Raw genomic sequence first — 16,767 nt, forward strand, 5'->3', positions numbered from 1 at the left:
AATGGATAGTGCCACTACTTCAAAGAGTGAAAGTACAACCCCGAGGCATCTCTTGCCATTAGTGTCACACTCTCTCTTTGCTACAGGTTTCTTCTTGGGCCTCATTATTGATGGTTTGTAGATTTTTTCGAAGGCCTCATTCCCCACAAAAAAAGAATAATTTTATGGTGTATTAATTACTGATTTTATGGTGTATGAATTGTATAGAAATTGCTGTATCAATAGTTTTATGGTGTCTGAATGGTATAGAAATTGGTGTATCAACAGCTTTATTGTGTCTGAATTGTATAAAAATTGGTGTATCAATAATTTTATGATTTCTGAAATAGTTAGAAATTGATATATTAATAATTCATGGTGTTTGAATTATATAGAGATTGATATATCATCAATTTTATTTTAAGGTATCTTAGAAATTGGTGTATCGATAATTTTATAGTGTTTAAACTCTTCAGAAATAGGTGTATCAATAATAATAATTTTATAGTGTCTAAAATGTATAGAAATTAGTGTTTCAAAAATTTTATGGTGTCTAATATGTATAGAAATTGATCTATTTTTATGGTGTTTGATCGATATAGAAATAAGTGTATTAATAATTTTATGATATATTAATAAATTTATGGTGTATGAAATTTGTATAAGATGTGGTTTGAATCTATTAGAAGTATTAAAAATTAATGTACATTGAATTAAATAAATTAAATTTAAAAACATAAAAAAATATCAAATAAATGTCTTGTTTTTATGGTTATCTTATTTACTATATTTTTTTAAAAAAATAACTTTGTTGAAAAATAAAGTAGGAGAATTTATAAGATAAAATATCAATCATTAAATTGTCTCCTTAAATTATAGTAACTTTAATTATTTTTTTTAAACCTTTGTTAGATTTTACAAATTAAAAACTAATGATAATTTTTGTAATATTAACCCTTTCATTATATATCTATGTGATTTGTCCATTAAATTGAGCCAACCGATTACAGTTGTTCATGTTTTCAAATTATGGGCCATTTTTTAGCCCAGGTCCTTTAGACAAAAGTTATCGCCTCGTCTCCTTTTTGCCCCTCTATTTGCTTATCCTTTTCTTTTCGTACATTTCTAACTTTGTACTTTTCCGTCCATATCTCCAGCAACAAAAAAACATTAGTAAGTACTTATGAGTTGGTTTATTTATTTCCTCAAACCCTCTCCTCTCCTCTCCTCTCCTCTTTTCCATCTTTACGGCTTCGCTTTCTTCTGATCTCTAAAAGTTAGGGTTTTCTCCCTTTATCTTTTTTTCGCTTCAATTAACTTGAAAAAAAGGCCTCATCCAATTCCTAAGTCCTCGCTATCACTATTCTCTTTTCTCGATTTAGTTGTAGGGTTTACAGATCTGTTTTCGAAATGTTTTGGAAGCTAACATCTCTTTCCGCTTGTTCTCCGGTAGGTCACTCGATCCAATTCTCTCGTCCTTCTTGTATTTGTTATTGTAATTTGTGTGGATTGAATTCTAAGCATTTGTAAATTCGTAAATTCGTGGGCAGTGTATTATGTCTAAAGACTTGATGTTTTCTGTTCATTGATGCGTGCGGTAAATATTAGTGAAAGCTCTGAAAATATGTTGTTTGATTTAATGTTACTCCTTCAAATTAATTGCCTTTAATTGCCCTAGTTGGATCATGTTAATTTGCTTATGCTATATTGGTGTTTCAACTGTCAAATGCTAGTTACTTTGTGTGCTTGTTTGATTATATTTATGCTTCTTAGTATTAGTTTCTGGTGATTAGCTGGAGTCGGGCTTTACTGGATCACTTCATCTCCTTTGTTTATTTTTGTGAATCGAGATGAAAGTGGAGTCTTGATCATATTTCTCGTACTTTTTGGAGTCCAATGGGTTATGCCTGGAAGTATAGAACTTACTTTATGCTGCTTGTATACACGGTCATTTTATAGGGGCAGCAGGCACCATTGAAAGGCAGTTTTGACTTGCGCTTATGGACTAGTTGGCTAGTTAGAGATAATTTTGGTCTTAATGAGAAGAAAGAAATTGAGATGCTGTTGGAGTCTTTAGAAGGAAAAACTCTTTTCTGATGTCCTCTTATAAGTACCTTTTTCATCCAAAAAAGAACTGATAATTGAATTTGAATAAGGTAATGTTTCGTTGATATGTAGAACCTGTTTCTTTGTGTGTGCATGTTTTAAGTGAAAGCTTAAGGGGTCGTTTGGTAGTGTGTATTAAAATAGTGCAGAATATGGTGTATTAGTAATGCTTGCATTAGCTATTCTTAGATTGTTTCTTATGCAGTGATTGGTTTGATGTATTAAAAAAACATACATTGCATAATCTCTAAAAAAAAAAATATTTTAAAAAGTGACCTCCACAGTATGGTGGAAATTAAGGACGTGGAAAAGGTTTTGAGAGCAATTGTGTCTTTAACCATGCTAAATACATGTATTAGAACCCATTGTATTACTAATACATGGATTTCCATTTATTAGTTATATATATAGACATACCTTAATACCAAATAGAGTGTCATTAGTTATACATAGGTTGAAAAAGTTTACCAAACAAAGTGTTAGTAATACACAAAGCTAATGCATTTTTTTTTTTAAAATGCACTCTACTGAATGACCCCTAAGTTCTCAGTTTATCATCTAGAAGACTGAGCATAGGACCTGTTCTCTGTTTTGAGTTCAAGATGTCTGATAATATCTGCTGATTTTGTTGTTACAATACGTCCGAAACTTCCATTGTCCTTTTGTTTTTCTCTCAATATTAGATACTGCCAGATTGTTGAACATTTTTCCCCTTGGATTTTCAGGTTGAAGCAGTATTGGACAAGGAAAACTTCACACTGGAAGAGCTTCTTGATGAAGAAGACGTAATTCAAGAATGCAAAGCTTTGAACAGCCGTCTCATAAATTTGTAAACATTCTTGAAGTTTTAATTTATAAATGCCTCTTTTCCTTTTAAAAATGCCTCTCTCTTATCGTGCATGTGGTTCTGCTAATTGTTCCAATTTTAACTGTCAATTGACATATAGTTCTAAGGGAAGAAATAAGAATCACACCATTCAGTATTGCTGTCACTTAAAATCCCAAAGTTTATTGAGACAGCTTATGATTTTGATGGAAAGAATTAAGTATTGCTGTCACTTAAAATCCCAAAGTTTATTGAGACAGCTTATGATTTTGATGGAAAGAATTAATAATCACACCATTCAGTATTAATACCACTTAAAATCCCAAACTTTATTGAGACAGTTTATGATTTTGAGGTTTCAGTTTGAGAGATAGAGCCCAGGTGGAGCAGTTACTGCACTACATTGTTGATGAACCTTCTGAGGATGCTGATAGCAAACGGAAGTTTAAGTAAGTTATCAAGGGACATGAATAAGCCTTATTTATTTGAATTATTGTATTTGCACAAGCGTAAATATTTTTGATTTTAGATATTTGGTTCCACTCCAATTTCTTGTTTCTTATTAACTTCTTGCACCATAGGTTTCCTTTCCTTGCCAGTGAGATATTCACCTGTGAAATTGATGTTATCCTTAAGACTCTAGTTGAAGAAGAAGAGGTATGTCAATTCACTAGATGCAGTTGTTACATTTTAATTAAATTTGAAATATAAAAAAACAATTATTACATTTTAGTTTCAGAGAAGAAATTGTTTTGCTCGAGAGTTCAATCCTTTTTATCATCTTGGCGCAGCTCATGAATTTACTCTTTTCCTTCTTGGAACCAACTTGTCCTCATAGCGCATTGCTTGCTGGGTACTTTAGTAAGGTATTAAATCATTCATCCTCAAGCTTCATGTGTACAAGATTCCTTTGTACTAGTTGAATTTGAAATGTTATTTGGTTAAAGCAAGTTGATTTATATACTCCTATTGCATTACAGGTTGTGATATGCCTCATGCTGCGGAAGACTGTTCCCCTCATGAACTATGTTCAGGTAGTGTACCAGAGATCCATTCTTGCAGTCTACTGATATGTGCTGCTTCATATAGTTAAAATTTTGGCTCTCTATTTCCCAAGAAATGATCAAGATGTTATTTTTTGTCAAGAAAAGGATTTTGTTAGTGGAAATTAACAACTTGGATAAACTTGTAATATGATATGATATATTTTTTCCAATATGGTATGTTGATATATTATGGCAGTGTTTAGGACACTTTTAAAAAAAAAACAAAAACAAAGCAGCAATTTGAAATGGGGCCACAAAAATTGGCTCGAGTTATGGTTTACACATCAATAACTCAATTGATATGGTCAGATACAACCTCTCTGTCTCAGCATTTTTTTTTAACAATGCACCTGACTAAATATAATCTAATATTTACACCATGTTATTACTAATTTCTTAGCTACTGTGTGGCCTTATTGTCTTTTTTCATCCAATTTTCAAGTTAGTGTCTTATAAATTTTAAATTTATAATTTGTGGTTGAAAGAAAATATAACTGTATTTTCTTGATGCTGGCAATGAGATATAAAAGTTTTTGGTTCATTTTTCAGAGTTTCCAGAATCCTTTTTTGTAAGAAAAAAAAAGAATCTTTACAGTTTCTCATTCAAAACCAGACAACCTTATAATGCCACACATTTTTGTTCGTTAAATGCTTGCTTTTGCATTCCAATGCAAATTTTCATTTGGTAGCTACTTTTAATCTTTATAAACGTGTATACATGTTTATATATCATTAACAAATTATGTATATTCATGTGGTCATACCATTTTAATTCGTTCCTTGAGATGCTTACTTGATGTTCTTTAGCATCATTCTTTTCTAACGTCATATTATCTTTTGATATAAAATTGAGCAGCAGATTCTTATTTTGGCAATATATAGTCATCTTTCTTGATATGCCCCCTAAGCTTGTTAATTTCATTATGTGTTAGGCCTCCTCCTCTTTGTACTGCTTCTATTTCTTGTCTGTTCCTCTAGAGATAAAAAACTCTCTGCTTTGCCCAACTAACAATAAACTCTCGCTTTGCCCATTGCCTTAAATTTCTAATATGTACTTATAGAGAACCACCCAATTGCAATGTGCAATAGCCTTAGTTTCCTTCCTGAGACTACGAATTTTTCCTGCTTCCTTCCCCTGGCATCAGTTATTGTTGGAGTCCTCTCAAGGCTGGTTCCCCGTCTCTTGGGCAAGGATGAGTAGGTCATTTATATCTGCAAATTTGAGTTGGCTCTTTTGTTTCTTCATCCCTTCCCCTCATGTTCTTGCGTTTCTTACGCTGACCTGTCTCAATTAAAGACCCTCCCTCTCATGACTTACATATCTATGATCGTTGTGTTCTCCTCTGTATTCTGCAAACAACATGGAGACGGGAAAGATAACATTTCTGGCTTGTGCTTCACCTAGCTCTGTCAGGATTTTATTGTTGGGCAGCTCATGTTTGTTTCTTCACCCTTGTTGAAAAGTTGAATTAAGATGCACACTGATCTGAAATAGTAACTATAGACTTAAAAAGTTATAGATGAAGAAAAAAATATACTCTGACCTGAAATATCAAGTATTGGGTTACTTTTCCCAAAAACAATTGTTGTTAAGGAAAGTGTTTATGGATTTATTAAACTCTATAATGATTTTTTAAGTTATATTTAGTCTGTTGGACAAGTAAAACCCTGATGTCACTTAATTTACTTTCCCATATCTATTTAGATGTGGTGGTGGTGCAAGTAGGGTTAAGAGCCCAAAACTTGCTCAAGTCGTCTAATGAAATAATTGCAGGGAGCCACTTCTTGGAAGAAAGGTTTCTCCAAGTTTGCATGAAATGGACTAATCCAAGGAGACCATGTCTAACTCCTTTACTTGGCAACTTAGAGAGGATACTGATTTAATGTTTAATAGGCGTCCTTAACAATATTCACGTGTTCTCTTTGTTTTTCATCTTCCCTCTCCTCCCCTTTAAAAAAATTGGTTATATTCCAGATCTTTTTGATTTTCTTACAGGCGCACCATGATATTTTCCGCCAGATGGTGGATTTGATTGGTATAACATCCATAATGGAGGTTAGTAGTTCAGTTTTGCATTTTTCATCTACCACAACCCACGTATAATTGTGATATATAGTCAACTTTGAGAATCGGTCTGGTGAAGACAAAACATTCCTCTGATGAAATGTTTCTTTATAGGTTTTGGTGCGACTTGTAGGTGCTGATGATCAAATGTACCCTAACACGACAGATGTGATGCAATGGTTGGCTGACAGCAATCTTTTAGAAATGATCGTAGATAAATTGAGCCCTTCTGTGAGTTACGAAGACATGCTGTAACCTGCTTCCTACTTTTCACTAGTATACTTTTGATATATATATATATTCTGGGTTGACATTTACAAGTTGCTGAGGTACCATATTCATCTTGCAATAAGGATAGTGATATATGATTGCACACGTGCATTGACATGTGTAGAACCAGCTATATAAACAAGCTCGTTCTATGTCAAAGTTAGTATAGAAAGGATACCACCTCCATAGGATTGATGCAAATAATGTTCAATATAAATCTTGTTGAGTACTATTCAGGAATATGGCTCTTTAGTTTGGAAGTGTTTATAAACCACCAGTTAGTAGGTCTTATATAGGTAAGAGGTATCCAAAGGAACTTCCAAAATTAGCCCCGTGTTAAAAATACTGTCAGAAGAAGTGCGTGCTATGCATACATGGACTGTGCGCTCCTCCAACTTCTTAGTGCTTCCTGCATGATCATGCTGCTGCTTAGTTCACTTTCTTCCATTTCTATTCTTGATTTTTTCTATTTTCGTCCTGCATCAAGCTTGTTTTCTCCTACCCACATCATAACACAAGTAAACGGCCAAGTATTAAACATCTTAATAGAAGTGATTTGGAATTTTGACATCGACAGTCAGCTGGCCCAACATTATAACCAAAATGGCTCCGTGTTTTACATCCTTAACCAGTTTGACGCATATTGTACCTTCTGCTTACATCCTACTCTCCACATACCCCACTTTTAGGATTAACTGTATGTTATTGTTGTAGAGGTGTTAGGGAAATGAATCACTTTGCCATTCATTCTTACCGTTGATCGTGTGATCTAGCAATGGCTCATTTATTGCCCTGTATTTTTTTATTTCCACTCACTGATGTAGCTTTTCCGTTTTTATTTTTATTGTCCTTTTTTCGTTGGGCGGGTGTAGGATTGAACGAAGATGCTCCAAGCAGTAGTGTTCTAATTACTCAAGAAGCCTTTTCTTAAAGACATCACAAGAATTCTAAGTTGCTCGGACTCTCCAAAAATGTTGCCGCACCCTTGTCGGATCCTTCAAAAATACACTACTTTTGGAGGATCCGACACGCATCCGTTGACATTTTTGAAGAGTCCGAGCAACTTAGCAAGAATTAGCTATCCCCCTCATTTCTGATGTACTATTTTATTGTCCAGAGTCCTCCTGAAGTACATGCTAATGCAGCAGAGACGCTATGTGCAATAACCAGAAACACACCATCATCTCTGGCTACTAAACTATCTAGCCCAAGGTATGGGGGGTTTCAGTTGATACATATCTGGAAAACTGTTTTTTTTCCCTGGCATTCTTTTCTTGTGGTGGTGAACTTAGACTGATTTAGTTACTCAACTTTCTTTACATGTAGTTTTGTAGAGAGGATATTTGGTCATGCACTTGAAGATTCACACTCAAAGTCTGCCCTTGTTCATTCTTTGACTGTCTGCATATCTCTGTTGGATTCAAAAAGATCAATCCCACCATTTATGATGTATTCCTTCCGGAGCCAGCATGTTTATGAGTCACCCTTGCATGTCAGTCCTGACACTATTGGTGCAATGCTGCCTAAACTTGGTAAGTTTCATTTTGCAAAAGTTTATATGATTTTGAAGATTTTGAAGTGTTATACATTTCTACCTTCGAGAGATCAATATAGAACTCTCTAAGAGAGTGGGAAGTATGAAAACACAAAACCATCACAAGGAAGAAAAAAGAAACTCTCTTCTTTCATGATTCAGCTGATGTGTTTGCTGTCCCTTGAAGCTCATCTTAAAGATGTTTCACAATTATGGCTCATTCTGGCACAGGTGACTTGGTCAAACTGTTGAATGTGACCTCTGATGAAAAGATTCTGCCTACAACATATGGTGAACTCAGACCACCTCTAGGGAAGCATCGCTTAAAGGTTTGTATTGTGTAGGTTCTTGGAATTGAGTGAGCTGATCTTTCTTTTATTTCAAGTTTTGGTTACTTCAAGGTTGATTGGTGTTATTCAAAAGGAGTTCCAAAGCTAGACTGGTCTAAGTTGTTTCATGTTTGTATTCTGAATGAATTGTAAATAGCTTGATCACTTGTTTTGTTATGTTTGGTGAATTTGTTGAAATTTTTTTATCAGTATTTAGTCAGTGGAGTAGAAGCTTAGAAAAGAGTGTTAATATGAGAACATGTTAAGCATTTCATCTGTACTTTCATGTTGACTGCTAAATAGTACTATCTCGCCTGGATTTCTTGATCTTTGTATGTCTTTTTCCTTTGCTTCTTTATTGTAGATTGTGGAATTCATTTCCGTGCTACTGAAAGCTGGCAATGAAGCTGGAGAGAAAGAATTGATCAGCTCGGGGATAATTGGAAGAGTCCTGGATCTTTTTTTTGAGTAAGATTTAGTGTCTATGCTCATGGATTCTGGAACTCAGTGGCTGGTTTAGGCACCAAAAACCATTGATTTTGTGTTGGTGACTTTCTTACTACCTTCTTTGATGTTCTAACAAACTACTTAATTGATGTATAGGTACCCTTACAATAATGCATTACATCATCATGTGGAGAGTATAATATACTCCTGCATGGAAAGTAAAAACAACATAGTTGTTGACCATCTTTTTGAAGAGTGTGATTTGATCGGGAAGATACTTCAAACGGATAAACAGTCTACAGTTTCTAGTGATGAAAAACAGGTTGATATATGTGAATTAACTGATTTTTTTTCTATGAAGTTTAGGTTTTAAAAATTGTGGTGCCTTCTGTTTTTTCCTTCAATTATTCCATCCCATCCTCTCTAAGATCAGAAATAGGTTAAATGAGAACCGCACAACCTCTCTGCGTGTTTTAATGTTATTTTTGATTGATGCAGCCGACTTTACCTGCCTCTGTGAAACGAGCACCCCGAGTGGGCAACATAGGACATATAACACGGATTTCTAACAAACTTGTTCAGTTGGGAAAGAATGACAACTGCATTCAAGCACACATGGAGGTGTGTGACAGCTTTGTACTTAGTTGCTTGATATTGCTTTAAATGATAATGGACTGCATATGAGCGCATCAACATTCTTCAATTAGATTTTGAAATTTTTAATTAACAATTGTTCAATGGTTTTGAAACTTTAATTGTTAGAATTTGTAGCACCCTTGGGTGTGACCTGTGGTCAATGAAGTGGTAGGAGAATCATGAGAATCTCAGGTTCAAATTCTAGTGGGGAAAAATGTAGCGTTGCTACGCATGGGAAAAGTCTAGGTGTGCATAGCTGGTCCAAATACCACCATCATAAAAAAGGGATAAAGACTTCATACGTTTTTGTGCTACGCAAATGCTCCTCTCCACAATTTAAATGCGCATTTCAAGTAATTGTAGTAAAACATGACCTGTTGACTCCTTGGCTTTTCTGGCAATACGAACGTATTTAAGTAATTATTGTTTAGGATGGATGCTGGCAAATAATTTCAACATACAATTATCTACCCCCCTCATGCTTCGGAAATGTTGTCTTTGATGTGGAATTGATCTTCGCTTGTTTTTAGTTGTTGGGAAGAGTGCATTGGCACTGATTTACTCTGTGGATTGATCTTTAAGTGGCACGTTCCTTGTTCCTCGTCACAATGTGAAATCACTTTGTTAAGCAAAATTGCTCTTATCATTGTGGTCTGTGAAGTATCTCATTAGATCCTTTGTTGTTGTTTTGGCTCATCATATTGATCGAGTAGCAGAAGTTGGTGATAGGTTCTGCCTCATGGCATTCTATATAATAGCTATTAATGGCATCGCATTTTGTGCTAAATTGCATCTCACATGCTAGTCTGTATTCTTCACACCAGAAAAATATGGAATGGAGTGGTTGGCAAACTACCGTCTTACAAGAGCGTAATACAATCGAAAATGTCTACCAATGGGCCTGTGGGTATGTTTTGCTTCTTTTTTGAAATTGTGCAACTGATCACAAATATTTTTTCATCTGTGATGTTAGTCTATTTATCAAATATGCCCTGATCGCTGATTGATTAGGGTTGGCTGCATGAATTCCTTTTGCCATTCTGTTCTATTAGGTCCATTTCATACCACGTCTAAATATGGTCTCTTAAGAAATCAGGATTTTTTGATTTTGAAGTGGTTCTTTAAATTTGTGGACATGCAAGTTATATAACCCCCTACAAACACCAGACCTAATGTAAGTGGAACAACTACATCAGCTATACCATTATTTAGTGTTAGTATTCTTCAATAAAGCTATCTTAGGTGAAACATGTCATTTGCATGTATCTCAACTCCTCCTAACCTTATGGAATGATGATGGAAAAGTAACCAGAGTTATAAATAAATTGGAGAAGTGAACAGAGAGAGGTCTTAACACAGATTAGTACGCTCAAGTCATGTATTATTGTTTTCCATGTGAGCACCATTCTCTGTCCACTGGACCTGCTACCATGTACGGACTTTCTAGCATCTGGAGAAATAGGTCAAAAATAGGGTAGGAAAAATAAATGGTAGGTGGGAAAGCAGAGAACTAACTGTAACAATGCACGCTAGGAGACTGTAATCATGTCTGTTATTTTGAACTAAACGTCTTCATTAATTAGACGAAAAGCTTCTAGCAATAATTGCATGTCCAACCAAAAAAGTGTCTAATAATATCATTTTATCAAGTAGTCAAGGATAACTCATCTGAGTAGTATAAACATAGATGTTACAGAATTTCAAAGATGTAGAGAATGAGGGGCGGTTATGTTGAGCTGTTTTGGTAGGCCAAAGAACTGAAAATGTTCCAGTTCACTTCTCCTCTACCTCTTGCTTTCTACTGCCTTTACTGATTCCTGTATCAACTACTGGAATGGAGGTCATGGTGACTTTTTTAAATATGAGCAGCCGGCCAACAGCATTACAAGATCGGATGAGGGACAGTGATGACGAAGATGTTCATGAGAGAGATTATGATGTAGCAGCTTTAGCCAATAATCTTAGCCAAGCATTCAGATACACCATATATGACAATGATGATGCTGAAGAGGTAAGGGTTTACCTAATGCATTTAAATCAGGGTTAATTTCTCTGCTATTCTTTACCATCTTTGGGAAAAGAAGCTTAGATGGTAGGGTTGGGTGAGGGAGGAGGATGTTCTGTAAGAAGAGAAGATAAAGAGGAATACAAATCAAATCTGGGACCTGTGCATGTATCCCTGATTTTGGGTGCAGTTAAGAGTTGTGGTAACACGTTTGTCAATTCGTGGTCTTCATTACTTACTTGTTTACAGGGTCATGCAGCTCTTGAACGAGATGATGAGGTAATGCTTTTATTCCTTGATTGACATTACTTCCTTTTGGATCTTCTTAAAGGTCTGTTTTTTTGGTGTTATCATAAGCCCTCTGTCTTCTCACAGTTTTATGATCGTGCCATGTAGGATGTTTACTTTGATGATGAGTCTGCTGAAGTTGTGATATCATCCCTCCGATTGGGAGATGACCAGGGGAGGTGAGTTTGCAGCTCTGTAGTTTTAAAAGATAGCGGCGTCAATACAGCACGTCTAAGTTACTTGGACTCTTCACTTTCTATGCGGCACCCGTGTCGACTCGACATGGGTGTGGGAGTAGTATCTGTATCGGATTTGGTCAACTGATTTTGGGCACTTTGACCAAAATCAACTGAGATATTCGGGACAGATACAAATGAGGTGAAGTTGAAGACAGTGGAATAGCTGGTATATAGAAATTTCTATGCCTGTCTTTACTTTTATCTCCTAGGATTCTCCTCTTGATCAATATTTTCCCCTTAGAATACCTTGTAAGTTTTCCACAGACTCATAATTTACACACAGCTCTATATTTAGTTATTTGAATTATTTTTAGCCAGAAGGGGAGGAGCCTTGGAGTAACTGGTAAAGTTGCTACCATATGACCAGGAGGTCATGGGTTCAAGCCTTGGAAACAGCATCTGGCAGAAATGCAAGGTAAGGCTGCATATGATACACCCTTGTGGTGGGGGCCCTTCCCTGAACACCGCGTATAGCTGTAGCTTTAGTGCACCGGGCTGCCCTTTTTTTCTTTTTAATTACTTTTAGCCAGATCCTCGCACCTGTATCTGTACATGGATTCGTAATCCCGAATCTTAAATTTAGATCATGAAGGATCCAATCTCTAGATCCACAACTCTATCAGACATGCACCCGAGTCCGAGAAACGTAGCAGCACATGCTTTCTGCAGCCTTTCTGCACTGTAATTTGGTGGAGGCAATTGAAAATAAATTCTATCTCCAAACAAACACCATTTTTAATGCAAGAAAAAAGAAAAATGAGGGAGGATGAGGAGAAAGAAAAGACTACTCCCCCCCACCCCACCCCACCCCACCCCACCCCACCCCACCATCGGAGTGTGTTGAAATATGGCATCTTAGTGAAGCAGGCAAGGTCATGTCATCTGTTTTTATGCTATATAAACTTCTTACAGCTAGGGTGTGACAGTTCTGTTTTCTTTTTTCCAACACTTTGCAGCAGTTTGTTCACAAACTCGAACTGGTTTGCTTTTCAAGATGATAGACTTGGTGATGCACCTATGAACACCTCATCCACAGAGGCAATGGAAGATATCAACCTTAATGGAACATCAAACGGTGGGAATAGCAATAACGATGATGGGGTGGTAGTTGGAGAGGAGGATGGCTTAGCTGAGAGCAAAAACTCTACAAATGGAGCACCCACTTCTAGTTCAAGTGACTTTAGTGGATTTGGTGGACCAAATTCTGTTAATGGTGGTAACTTCAATAAACAAAATGAGAAAGCAGGTCCGTCAGATGACATGGGTTTCTTCCGCTTTGAGACAGCAGAAAATGATGACCCCTTTGGGGACAGGCCTATTCCTGAATGGGCAGCATGGGGTAATGCATCAGATTTTCAAGTTGGTAGATCCAATGTGAACCGATTTGAAGATCTCAGTAATACTAGTGGCCATCTGGCCAATTCTGCGGAGGCAGCAACTCATGTGGTAAGTTCCACTTCCAGTGGTAGTGAAGAATCTATTCAAAATGGTGTCTCAACATCTCCAGATGCCAGCAAAAGTTCACCTGGATCTGAGTCTAGTCAGAAAACAGCTGCTATTTCTTCTATGTTTGAAGAGGATGTTGAATTTGTTGGTGTACAATTAGAGGGTACTGAAAAGGCAATGGAACATGCTCTCAAGGAGGGGATTGTTGGGGAGGCTGTTCCATTGAAAAGGAGCATTGCTCTCAAGAACACTGAAAAGGAAAGTACAGATGATGGCGGGGCAGGAATAAAAGAGTACAATGATGCAAACTATTGGAGAGTAGACCAAGAAGTTGCAGTATTGGAGTGACTGCAGGTGAAAATTGGTTGGTCTTCATTTGAACCTGGAATCCACGCTGATTGCCTGGATACCCATTTTCAGTTGGTTAGGTTTATGCAGCAGTTGTGTACAGTAGAATTCTATTCCGTTTGGGATCAAACAGTAGGCTAATATAATGGTTGTAACTGATTATTTGTTGCTACACTTCTTGATCTTTATTTTTCGGTCTTCTATTTTTTCAATTGTCAAATTTTGATCGTATATCTCTTTTGTTGGATACATTTGGAATCATGTATCTGGTGTAAAGTTCTCGATAAAGTAGAGCCTGTTGAAGGCAGGCCTAAGGGCTGCCGTGTTGGAATAATTTGACTTCAATTTATTTGCTTTGTTAAATCATGTGATACACTCGGCCTTTTACGTGTTGTTAAATCATGTGATACAATCGGCCTTTTACGTGTTATTTTGATTGCACTGGATATCCAACAAAAGCCAACGGTTGCTAGGTCCACAGTGAAGATCGAGAAGTTGCTTGTTTCGTTTTTACAAAATTTGCATCGAAAGTGCCTAATCCATCTGCAGAAGCTACATCACCTGTCTGGTCCAATTATGATCAGATAATGAGAATCTGCAAGTAAAATTGTGGGTTTCTTCAGGTTCTGGGTTTGCAGCTTGTTGTACTAGTCCTACGGGATGTTGCAAATGTCAAAGCCAGCAATTGAACAACATTTTACTTCCAGGAAGTTTCCTTTGGCTGCTTGGTGATACAGGACACCTTAATGGTGGCAAGCGAAGAGGGTATGCCAAGTGATATGGTTTTCTATGATTTTATCGATGAGGTTTTCAGCGCAGGTCTTGAGCTATTTGATGAAATACTGTAGTATTATTTTTTTGCTGTCTAAATTCATTCCTGAATCATGATAATGATTGCATCAGTAGTTGAGAAAAACAAGATCTTGACCTTGGCCATGGTTCCATGTAGGAATGGAGTATTTCACCAGTGGATCTCCCAATAGATTTTTTGTGAGTTATGTTGCCAGTGCTTAAATTGTTCCTCTAAACGGACTTAAACGTGTTGTACAAATTAATCAACAGTGATTCGAAACAACTTAATGGACGCAATGCCATAATTTTGTTTTGGGTAACTGCAAGTTGTGCGACATGTCACACGGTACTTCAAACATGTCACTCCGGCAGCACTCCCCAAATAACGGACTTGTATATTGTCATGTCTTTTATACAACAAACACCAAGGTTGTGGATTTTACTGCCATTGTGTATTTCTGACACAAAAAGAGCACCCGAAATATCCTTGGAGAAACACAAGCGATGATCAACTAATATGCAGGGCACTAGATAAAGCAGTCCATGTGACATTTTCGAGGCAAACATCCACGATGCTATAAATGCTGAGCTCGACGTTCAGCGGTTGGCAAAAATTGAAATCTAATCCGATATATTTTGATCACGTTGGAATTTGACTAACTTGTCCATTTGCCATTTCTTACCATTAATTAGAGTTCGAAATGGGGTTTGCAACCCACCAATACCAACCTGCTTCGATGAATTCGAACACAAAGATCACCATTTTCTGCCTTCAACTATAAGTAAACCAGCTATACATGTTCACTAAGTTATTCAATATTCAAATAGATTGTTAAAGAACACTGCTAGACTGGCATGACTGATTTACCTCAGCTGAACTTTGACAAAGCCTTGAACAGGATCAAAGACGACAAATAACCTCACTAGTAGAAGGATATGCAAACAAAATACAAATACAAAATCTACACCTATATATTTATTTTTAAAAGGAGAGGACAAAGTCTCTATATTAAGTCAAGTGGCAGTCATTAAAATTGACACATGTAGTTTTAAGGACACAAGTTAGTTAATTAGTTGAGAATTAGTTGGCATTTACTTTTATTTTTTATAGTTTCTTTTAAATTTCAAAATTGCAATTACTCGATGATTTTACTAAATTTCAAAATTAGTTAAGATTTTACTTTTTTTATTTGTTAAGTATTACACAATAATTAAAAGACCAAAAAAATACCCCCTCCGTTCCATATTATGTGTCGCCATTTCCTTTTTGGTCCGTCCCAAAAAGAATGTTATTTTTTCTTATTTGATAACTATTTAATGACATCATCCCCATTTTATCCTTAATGGATCCCACTTTATAAGTAAACTTTAAGCGGGGCAATTTTGTAAACTTTACAAAATCATTATATATTTCTTAAACTCCGTGCGTGGTCAAATGACGACACTAGGACGGAGGGAGTATGAACTTTGAAAAATTTCTAAGTATATACTTTTATTTTTTACAGCTTTTTATAAAAATTCAAATTTGAGTTTAAGTTTTTACTGTATTTTAATTGTCATTTTTACTGTGTTTTAATTATTAAGTGTTACAGAATAATTAAAAGACCAAGATACTAATAGGAAATTTGAAAATTTCTACACTTTTTATTCATAAAAATTAACTGATTTTTAGATGTGGATTCCCACTTTCCACGTCCCATTTGCCCCACGAAATCCTAATCTGTTATGATTCTTTTTTCTTTTTACTGTAAGCTAATTACAATTTTCATAATATTTGTATATCTCTATTTAATATAGTTTATCAAATAGAGGTTTCTTCCCACATGAAAACTAATTTTCAGTGTCAACTCCTTATTTCGGATCTCTCTCTTTCTACCATGATATTAATGCTCCATTATAACACAGTTAGGATGGTGGTTTTTCATGGTATGCACTTATATTTGTTTTGATTGTTTTTTAAAATGTATGGTTTGATAATTATATGTAATCACCGATTTGTGATATCTTATGATTTGTTTATTTTTTTTAAATTATGTTTTTATTTAATATTATATAATTCTATTTTATCCTTTACCGTATATTATTTAACTCCACTTCCTATCCCTCTCCTCCTCCGACCCAACCCCGTCCAAAATTTTTTTTTTTTTTTTAAAAATTCTAAACTCTTTTCTTATCCCACTCCCTATCCTGACCCTAACCTCATTCCAATTTTTTTTAAAATTATTTTTAAAATATTTTCAAAACTTTTTCTTACCCCACCCTCCCCCATCCTGTTGGGTTCGAAATCGAGAGAACGTCATGCGGAAGCTATTAGTTGTAAGCTATGAGACGATAAATCAGACGACAAAGAAACAATACTAAAAACATAATATTATTATATGATTTGACCAATTGGCCTACATATAAAACCT

The 16,767-nt window shown here is 35.7% G+C and overlaps 1 protein-coding gene across 3 annotated transcripts; it reads left to right on the forward strand.

Moving 5' to 3' along the window:
* Positions 1-1,055: 1,055 nt before the first annotated feature.
* Positions 1,056-13,895, forward strand: LOC107873121 (serine/threonine-protein phosphatase 6 regulatory subunit 3). Of its 3 annotated transcripts, none has more exons than XM_047414914.1 (19): positions 1,056-1,428; positions 2,811-2,914; positions 3,274-3,360; positions 3,493-3,568; positions 3,703-3,777; positions 3,892-3,945; positions 5,954-6,013; positions 6,137-6,253; positions 7,410-7,504; positions 7,619-7,824; positions 8,058-8,155; positions 8,520-8,623; positions 8,759-8,924; positions 9,101-9,223; positions 10,063-10,145; positions 11,108-11,249; positions 11,493-11,522; positions 11,640-11,710; positions 12,727-13,895. In XM_047414914.1, the coding sequence occupies exons 1-19, from the start codon at positions 1,390-1,392 to the stop codon at positions 13,562-13,564; spliced, it is 2,568 nt and encodes an 855-aa protein (XP_047270870.1). In that variant the 5' UTR covers positions 1,056-1,389; the 3' UTR covers positions 13,565-13,895. The 3 variants fall into 3 exon arrangements, with proteins under 3 accessions (XP_047270870.1, XP_016575336.1, XP_016575337.1); XM_016719850.2 differs by having other exon boundaries at positions 12,730-13,895; XM_016719851.2 differs by lacking the exons at positions 1,056-1,428; positions 2,811-2,914 and having other exon boundaries at positions 3,313-3,360; positions 3,645-3,777.
* Positions 13,896-16,767: the final 2,872 nt, after the last annotated feature.

This window comes from Capsicum annuum, chromosome 6, assembly GCF_002878395.1.
Source record: "Capsicum annuum cultivar UCD-10X-F1 chromosome 6, UCD10Xv1.1, whole genome shotgun sequence".
NCBI classification, from domain to species: domain Eukaryota; kingdom Viridiplantae; phylum Streptophyta; class Magnoliopsida; order Solanales; family Solanaceae; genus Capsicum; species Capsicum annuum.